The sequence below is a fragment of the Trichinella spiralis genome (assembly GCF_000181795.1).
Source record: "Trichinella spiralis strain ISS 195 chromosome Unknown Scfld1, whole genome shotgun sequence".
In the NCBI taxonomy this organism is placed as follows: Eukaryota; Metazoa; Nematoda; class Enoplea; order Trichinellida; family Trichinellidae; genus Trichinella; species Trichinella spiralis.
The window spans coordinates 2702790-2711822 of record NW_003526940.1 but is presented as its reverse complement, the minus strand read 5'-3'; the positions used below and the strand labels follow the sequence as shown (position 1 = coordinate 2711822).

Below are 9033 nucleotides of genomic sequence, written 5' to 3'. Positions count from 1 at the left end.
TCGAGGGGGTCGCAATAGTAAATGAAAAACAGATGTAATATTTATGTGTTCACTAACGCATAAAATGTTTCGATCAGATGACGATATTAGAAAATATTACAATTTCAGGCAATATATATGCAATAAAATGTTTTTATCAGCTTCGCCTCGAATAATATAATTAAGTAAACGAAACTTCAATGTATGTCAAAATTTCAAACAATAAAATTTAGGAATATTAAATATTTCCGTTTTCAATGATAGGTCTCTTGTATTAAAGGGAAGTAATCCTTAATGGAATATTCGATCCAATGAAATGAAAAAATATTACAGGTAATCACAAGGGAAAGATTTTAATCAATGAACAATTAGAAAAAGAAAAAGAAAAAAGAAAACAATAAGAAAAAGAAAAAGAAAAAGAAAACAATTAGAAAAAAAAGAAAAAGAAAAAGAAAAAGAAAACAATTAGAAAAAAAAGAAAAAGAAAAAGAAAAATAAGACAACGACTTGACGGCCCAATGAAATAACGCGGTCAACGACCAATAAGAGTAACGGGGGACCAGTTTGTACCAAACCCAGTAGCAATCTACTTTTTCAGTTTAGAGATTAGTGGTGGAGGATGTGTCGTAGTAGTAGCAACAGTGGAGGATTTTCCCAACACATAGAAATGAATCTTTCCCAAGTTTATTCATTATTATTCAACTGCATTCCTTTTCCCAGAGTATATGTTGTAATATAGTTCAGATTTGATCATTGTTGTAAAATAAAAGATTGTGTAATATTTAGTTCATAAACAACATAAAAAGTGCGATGTGGAATTTTATTACGAACAGTTATCAAGCTGATCAGTCATTAAATCTAGCAAATATATCATTATTTTCAATGCAAACTGCCAACGATGGTTCTTTGGCTTGATCTTTCTAAATTATATGAAAAGAATTAATCTAATTAGTTGTGAAATGCTTTTGAACTTACAAAGTATGGTTTGTCTATATGACAAAATATATTCCTAGGATCTGAAACTGCCCAGCTTGTTTCGTCCAATTCAAGATTGGTATTATGACCATTAACCGAAGCTGGACTGGTGATTAAACGAATGTGCCTTTGAGAAACTCTGCAATCACCTTTCAGTTTATTGTCCCTTCTTGACCACACTTTTATCGTCTTTTTTAAAGATTTCACAATAATTTTTTTGTAAATTTCTAAAGATTTATTTTAATTAATAATAATTAGCTTGTGCACAGTGCATTTCTTATTATTGTACTCTAAAGTAATAAAATTTGTAATCTCATTAAAATGAATTCCATTTTATCATTATAAATTTAAACATTTTTGGCGTTTTTTAACTTTTGGAGAAAATGACATTAGTTTTTCTGACATCAGATCAGATATGCAACAGAAATTTTATGAAATTAACAGTCACTTTGCAATACATAAATTGTCAATGATTTATTTCTTTTACTTTAAAACATGTAAATAAGTTTTCATATAACCATTAAAATGAACATTAAGCTTTTATTATAATAATGTAAATAAAATTCTAGTAACTGTTTAAGCTTACCATATTTAGATGACTCTGATTTGCTGTAAATATGAACTGTTAGAGGACCTCCAGCATTTTCTGTACGAATTGATCCTCTTGATGTAAATGGTGGCAGAGTTGGAATCTCTCCTTTTATTAATTTACCGAAGTATGGCATTGCTGCAGTTTCAGTCTCAGGGATATCATTATAATGTATCATAGGTTGAATAAATAGCAATGATGCAGCTAAAGAGACAATGTTGAGCAAAATTAGTTAATGCACTATTGACTGATTAGAACTTCAAAGAAAACAAATTGAAAGTAAGTTATACAGAAATATGCCACTAAATATTTTCTTACAGTATAATATTATTTCATGAAATGAAATAACAAATGGTTAATAATGTGTAATTTATTACTTTATAAATAATCTCCATGAATTATTGATTAATCATTCTGCAATTAAAACTGTTGATTTAATCAAATTCAAAGCAATAACATTTCTATATTACATCTTTAATTTGATGAATGTTGTTACTTTTGAAGAGGCAAGCTAACTCATATGAGCATAATTGTTTCGCTATGGAAGTACAAACCTATAGCATTTATTTGAGATTCAGGGATAGTTAGACAAAGTAATAAATGTCCTTTTGCAGTCTCAGCTGCTGGCCAAGTGTAAACTGTTTTTGGGATGGGAAATCCTGGTACAGTATGCACAATCCACGCTGCGGCATCTGCATTGGTAGATAAGATGATTACTCCTGCAATAAAAATACAAAATTTTATATATAATTTCATCAAATGTTTCCAAAATAATTAACATGTGTTTATATCACCTTTGCTGTTCGATTTTGTTTTGACTTTGGGAACTCGAGGTGGGGCGTTGTTGTATGCAAGAAATTTTATTGTGCCATCGTTTCCTACGACGTGTTCTAATGCCTTAGCAAATGAATGACCGTTGGCAGCGTTGATTGCTCCTGCTCCATCCTGCCAATTTCCTGCAGCACCTGCTACAATAATTTTGCCGTTAACCTGCCCTGGTGCTTTGTATACTATGGACCTATATTTATATTTGACATATTTCATTTCAATTTTCAAAAATTGGATCAAAATTATTGACTGTGTTTAAACTTATTTGTCAACCTGAAATGATGCTTTATTACATAATTTTTGTGAATATGAAATATTGTGGAAAAGTTCGATTTCAAACCACAAATGTGCTATGTCGTTTTAAGAAAAATGGGGATACAGTACTCATCAAAATGTTTGCAATTTTCTTATTATTATGTCTTCGTACTTTTGGAGAGCAGTCTCTTTAGAGAACTATCGATGTCGATGAAAGCAACAAATTATTTTAACATTGTTTTAGGTTTCTTTTAAACTTACCAGTTTTGTGCTGCGCCACCAGCTGCATTCTGAAATGTTGATATTTTTGAATGCGAAAAATTAATGAAATGAAATATAGGAATAACTTTTAAAAACATTAATGTCATTAACTTCGTTCTTAACTAAATTTGAGACAAATTTTAAATCATGTCATTTTTGCTGGTAAATATTTATAGTTTTGAGTGAACTGTTAATATTTACTGAAAATTTACCAGTGTTGTTGATTAGAGTTATGCTTAATACAGACCTTACAGTAAATAATTTAACCATGGCAGTTATCCTTTAAACATTGCTCTAAAGCAGTGGTTCTCAAACTTTTCTGGGCTGCGACCCACTTTGGACTACGATAAGTTTTTGCGACCCACCGGCTTGCAATGCATTTTTTAAAAGGCAAGGATATATTTTAGAAAAACATATAAGTTTTATACTTTTCAATTTTTTAATGAATAGATCTAATTATAATGTATATGTTTATTCGTGAGATGCATAATGCGGCGTATGCGAAAAATGGGTTTGTTTTCTGTTTTGACTGATGACTTCTTCGACGTCCACACTAATATGTGCTAGTTTTAGACGCAAGTTATTGGATATTTGTAGCTTATTTCGTAATTTTGTTTTAATTCCAATCATTGCTGAAAATCTAATTTCGCACATGTACGAAGTAGTAAAAGGAAGCAGCACTTTTAATGCTGCGGTGGAAAGAGTTGGATATGTGTTTTCTACTGATAGCCAAAACTGTTTTAATCTCTTACGATCAAAACTCATTTTAAACGAAGAATCTTCAGACAAATCGATTAATTCTTCGTCTGCCTTCGTGGATATGCCAGTAGAAACAACATCACTTTGAAACGGATTCACAATCCAGATGTTTTTATCACAGAATTTCATTTCTTCACTGAAGTAATAATCAAAACTTTCTTTCAATGAATCTAGATGTACAACTATCATAGAGATTAAGTCCTCATCTAGCGTCGCTTCTTTTTCGACGATGAAAGTTGCCAATGTTTCGAAACAACAATAATTTCTGTCTTTAACATTTTTTTCCATAAATAAAGTTTTTTCATAAAACCCCGAATCTTATCATGTACTGAAAATATGTCAGCTGCGTCCATCCTTTGTAGATATAAATTTAGTTCATTTAATTTCAAAAATATGTCTGCCAAATATGTGAGCTTAAGAACGAATTTCTCATCCTGCAATACTTTCGAGTAATCACTTTGCCCCTTCAGAAATACTGCAACTTCTTCGCGGAGTTCAACAAGTCTTGTTAGCACTTTACCCCTTGACAGCCAACGTACTTCTGAATGGAAAAGGAGAGATTTGTGGCTGCTTCCCATCTCTTCGCACAGTTTTTCAAATAAGCGAGACTCTAACGGTTTACTCTTAATTAAATTGATGATTTTCACAGCAGTGTTTAAAACATTTTTTAAATCTTCTGATATGGTTTTTGATACCAATGCTTCTCTATGAATGCTGCAGTGAGTCCATGTAGCATTAGGACTTTGTTTAAGAACGCGTGTCACAACACCACTGTTCTTACCACACATTGCCCGTGCACCATCCGTACATATGCCAACACAGTTCCTCCAGTCCAGCTCCTTCGATTTTACATAAGCGTCAAGAGTTTCATATATTTCCTCACTAGTACCCCGAATAATTGGTTCACAAAACAGTATATCCTCATGCGGCTCACTGTTCCATACAAAAAGGATAAATACAATCAATTGGAATAAACCTTGTATATCCGTGGACTCATCCAGCTGCAGGGAAAAAAATTTACTTCCTTTAACCCTGTTAATAAGCTGATCTTCCACTCATTTCGCCATATCTTTGATTCTGCGTGCAACTGTGTCGTTAGAAAGTGGAATTAATTCAATCTTTTTCAAGTACGTGTCACCAAACATAACTCCGACAGCATCCTTTATCGATGGAAGTACTAAAGATTCACCAATTGTGTGAGGCTGACCAGATTGTGCAATTCGCAAGCTAATAAGATATGAGGCATGCATAGCTTTTTCATTAACATTGGTGAAATGAGAAAGTACACATTGTGACGCATTCAGTTCCTTTAATTTGCTTTCAAAAAATTGAAGCGGCTTGCTTTTGAGATCCATGTGCTTTGTTTCAATATGTCGAAGTTGTTTATTTGGTCGCATGCTCTCATTTGCGAGAATTTCATAGTAAATAACACAAAAAGGACGTGGATCTTTATGGTCACCATTCCACGTAAATCCAAATTTTAAATAGTCAATATCATATTTTCGTATTACTTTTCGTCGATTTGATAATTGAAAATTTGCTGACTCCTTTTCATCAATTTTTCTTTTATTATTCACATCACCTGCAGTGGAACCTTGTTGAGACTCCATTTCAGCCAATTGCCTTTTTACCGGTTTCCTTATCAACCACTCATCCATTCATAGGCTAAATTTTACAGAAAAGGGAAAACCTTATTACTTACATAGCACGGAAATTATTAAATTAAAAAATATCTTATTTGCGATAACTAACAACTAACAACTAACTTTGTGATAACTTAATGTGCCAGCCATTTTAACCAACGACAGAGTGCAGAAGCATGCTCAGCACGCCGCGCCAAGCTGCGACAAGATCGTTCAATCAAACGCATTTTCACCTATTTGCCTACTTGCTTACCTTTTATAAGTTATGTGCAACAAAGAAGGGCAATTGTTATCGACAACCAATTAAAATTAACGTGACACAGATCAGTGTACTGTAAAACCAGACAGAACTAGTGATTCTTAGGTTAACGGTAACTGAATCAAAGCTCAATTAATCGAAGCCAACAATTTTCGATGAGTAATACTCTCTTAACGAACGTAAAGACTACTTCCTTACTTTAATATTTTTCGCGACCCACACTTTGAGAACTACTGCTCTAAAAAATTCACTTTCTAAAAGCAATCAAAGAACAAATATATGGATAGGAAAGAAGCGACTTCATTGTAATATTAAAACATACTCTTTTATGCATATCCTTAATATTTTAACATTGAAAATTAAGTGCACCGTGATATTAAATGCAAATTCAAGAAAACTCTCTTTTCCGCAGACTTTCATTAAACTGCACTGATCACAAATATCAACACTATACGACTGAAAATATTTATCTAAAATATTGCTGGGAAATCTGTGAGATTAATATTATTTGCGTGCAGTAACAACTGAACTTCTCTTATTTGCTAATGTCTAAAAATATTATTTCTTAAAAATATAACAAATCTATAACAAATGCAGGATTTATTCCTCTATGAAATTGACATACATACAGTCCAAGCTGCCTTATACAGTCCAAGGGATAACTATGAAAGGCATCGGCACTTTATGCCATAAACAAAAAGTAAAACAATATGCTATGAGATTTTACAATGGACAGTCTTCCAGTTGTGCAGCAATTTCACTAAATCTAGCTTCAATGCAAATTGCCTGTTGGCGACACAAATATGCCAACTGGCAGAGGACTGTATTTTTATTGATTTTCAGAAGCGCAGTTCAGATTGACTCAAAGCATTGATGTACAGCCATCGGACAAAGCGATACCTAAAACTGCCTGAACATCGTCAGAACTAGCAAATCCCTGACGCATTCAGGACTACAATGGCCGGTGAAGATTTTGTGCTGCGGCAGAGTGCATCAAGTCATATATTGGTATTGGCTACGGCTTCTAACATTAGACTAATGGCAACCAGGCGAACCTGGGCATTGGATGGTACATTCAAGGTTGTACCACAATGGTATCAAAAACTGTTCATGATCCATACCTTTTTGGCGGGAAAGCTGGTGCAAGCAGTCTATTGTTTATGTACGGATAAAGATCTTACGTCAATCTTAATCCAGGTTTGTCCATATGACACCCTTTCAGCCTTCTCTGCCCTATACCAAAGTAACCTAACCCTTAATAACGAAAGACACACACTGTACATTTAGCGCATACTTTTGAGCAAACCCAATGTTTTCTCTGTTTATTGGTGTATCTCAATTTGTATATGTCCTTCCTTGAGAAACAAGAGACGTACTTCCGCCACGATTTGTTACAAAACGCAGCTCAGAAATATCAGCCATTGTGAAAATGATGAACAGAACAGAAAATGATTCAAATAACTCTCGAATGCAAAACGCAGGACCAAACAAAAATGAATTGGACGGTTTTGAATTCTATTTTTAATAACCATTTTGCAACAATATTTAGTTTTCATTTCATATTTTATCTACAATCGAAGATCAACTTGTGATATTCCTTGTGGCACTAATGCCTTTTGTTGATACTGACAGAATAAAATTAATCACACACAAATTGCGCACAAATGCTGACATCAAACAATGCGATGTGCACTGCAGAGTGAATTTGAAGCAGCTTTAACTGCTATTCTACTTGGTGCTGTCCATCGCTTTCATTCCGTTTTCAAAATGTTTTACTTTTATTTATGTGAGTTCATCAGAGAAATTTTGTTTTAGCTGGCAATTATATAAGATTCATGTATAAGATGCGCTTATCCATTTGTTAGAAATTGCTCTAATACAAAGTGAAAAGTCAACAAGTGATAAATTGTCCACAGCTGCAGTTTGAATTAAAACCAGGACAAGCAACTGCTAATTTTTGTTAGCATCGAAATACTTTTCTGATTTTGCTTTGCCTTTCTCTGAAAATGTTTCTCGTTTGCAAACGAATTTTATCTTTAATCTTTCCAATGTTCCTTTTGCTCCTGTTCACCAGAGTTATTGTTTTCCTTCGTATATTTTATTTAAATAAAAAATTTAAAATCTGAAATATTATTTACAAATCAAAAAAAATTTAGTTTTATGTATTTGGTGTAAATTGTAAACTTTCTATTTTTACAACTGAACGAAACCGACTAGTGCACTGGTGAGCACTTAATTGCTATCTGTTTTCGTTTCCATTTGCAACCTTTCAATGTATATATTTCAATGATAACGAAATATTGAAACTTTCCGCATCAGAAGCAGCTTTTATGATGTAGCTGATCTGTTTGATGTTGCATTTCAAATTGCATTTGAAGTTGGTTATAAGTGAGCTTGGAATTTCGAAAGAATTTCCATGCACTTATCCATTATTTTATCGTTTAATTAACTACAGGGAATTTTTTTCGGCCAAAATCTTATGCACTGATTCAATGTACGCGACTGCCGCTATGGAATGTACATAATGTAAATATTAGGACAAATAACGACTTGGAAGGTTGGCATAATCGGCTCAACAGAAAAGCGGCTAAAAGTCATAACGGGTTTTATGAACTGCTTGAGCTCCTGATAGCGGAACAGGGTGTTATAGACACCCTGATTCAACAGATGCTATCAGAAATCGTGACCGTTGGTGACTTAAGACGGGTAAACAGGGTTTATGCTCAAAAGCAACGACGGGTTGCACAATATACGGGTGAATACACCAACGGTAGACGTACGCTGGAGCAGTTCCTAGCAGCTTTAATGTATTTAACGCCGGAGCCGATTTAGTGCCGCCTTCCAAGTGGTGGCTTGTATTATATTTTTATTCTATTTTGTTGTGTTGTATTGTACTATATTACATTTGTATTGTATTTGTTGAGGTTTGCTGAGTTTGATCTGTATTATCACGTAAATCGAGACAACAGATGTAAGATCAAATGACACAAACACAGTTGCTAGAGAAAGGAGTCAAAGAAGCACAACAAACAAAGTGACGGAACAAAGTTTATTAAAACACAAGGTATATATGCAAACACACACACACGGACTATGTATGCATCTATCCGTTACTACAGTATATTGAATATCAGGTTTCAACATGAATTGTTCCTTTCATCAACACTTCCTCTAACAATTCATGTGCTCAGAAACAATTCCTAATTGCTGACGCAAATTTTGAAAACGAGTCTTTGGCAGAGCTTTCGTCAATATGTCGGCCTTCTGGTTTTCACTATCGATGTGCTGGATGTCGATTTTGCCCTCATTATATTTTTCACGAACGAAGTGAAATCGCACATCAATGTGCTTCGAACGTTTGTGGAACTCTGGATTCTTGGAGAGCTTGACGGCTCCCATGTTGTCCACAAACAGTATCGGCTTTTGTTTCACTTCTGTGACTTCAGCAAATAGTGTCATCAGCCACATCATGTGAATCCACCACA

General features: G+C 33.8%; 6 protein-coding genes across 6 annotated transcripts; 2 read left to right on the top strand and 4 right to left on the bottom strand.

Annotated features, from left to right (window-relative positions):
- Nucleotides 1–140: 140 nt before the first annotated feature.
- Nucleotides 141–168, top strand: Tsp_08995a (hypothetical protein; the record flags this gene model as incomplete). The annotated part of the gene is made up of 1 exon (XM_003382097.1): nt 141–168. A coding segment is annotated over one exon (28 nt), but the record flags the coding sequence as incomplete, so codon positions are not given.
- A 656-nt stretch (nt 169–824) lies between these two features.
- Tsp_08994 (deoxyribonuclease II family protein) lies at nt 825–3267 on the bottom strand. Its single transcript, XM_003382096.1, has 8 exons — nt 3253–3267; nt 2888–2916; nt 2633–2644; nt 2338–2561; nt 2098–2262; nt 1541–1747; nt 955–1181; nt 825–899 (listed from the first exon to the last, which is right to left on the bottom strand). The coding sequence occupies exons 1-8, from the start codon at nt 3265–3267 to the stop codon at nt 825–827; spliced, it is 954 nt and encodes a 317-aa protein (XP_003382144.1).
- A 91-nt stretch (nt 3268–3358) lies between these two features.
- Tsp_08993 (zinc finger protein) lies at nt 3359–5304 on the bottom strand. Its single transcript, XM_003382095.1, has 3 exons — nt 4735–5304; nt 3957–4647; nt 3359–3915 (listed from the first exon to the last, which is right to left on the bottom strand). Exons 1-3 carry the CDS (start codon nt 5302–5304, stop codon nt 3359–3361), a joined length of 1818 nt encoding a protein of 605 aa, XP_003382143.1.
- A 443-nt stretch (nt 5305–5747) lies between these two features.
- On the bottom strand, nt 5748–6667 carry Tsp_08992 (hypothetical protein). The gene is made up of 6 exons (XM_003382094.1): nt 6604–6667; nt 6276–6369; nt 6174–6228; nt 6071–6097; nt 5900–6004; nt 5748–5786 (listed from the first exon to the last, which is right to left on the bottom strand). The coding sequence occupies exons 1-6, from the start codon at nt 6665–6667 to the stop codon at nt 5748–5750; spliced, it is 384 nt and encodes a 127-aa protein (XP_003382142.1).
- A 561-nt stretch (nt 6668–7228) lies between these two features.
- Nucleotides 7229–8380, top strand: Tsp_08991 (hypothetical protein). Its single transcript, XM_003382093.1, has 3 exons — nt 7229–7317; nt 7868–7929; nt 8004–8380. Exons 1-3 carry the CDS (start codon nt 7229–7231, stop codon nt 8378–8380), a joined length of 528 nt encoding a protein of 175 aa, XP_003382141.1.
- Nucleotides 8381–8719: 339 nt separating this feature from the next.
- Nucleotides 8720–9019, bottom strand: Tsp_08990 (copia protein). Its single transcript, XM_003382092.1, has one exon. The coding sequence runs from the start codon at nt 9017–9019 to the stop codon at nt 8720–8722; it is 300 nt and encodes a 99-aa protein (XP_003382140.1).
- Between the last annotated feature and the right edge of the window lie 14 nt (nt 9020–9033).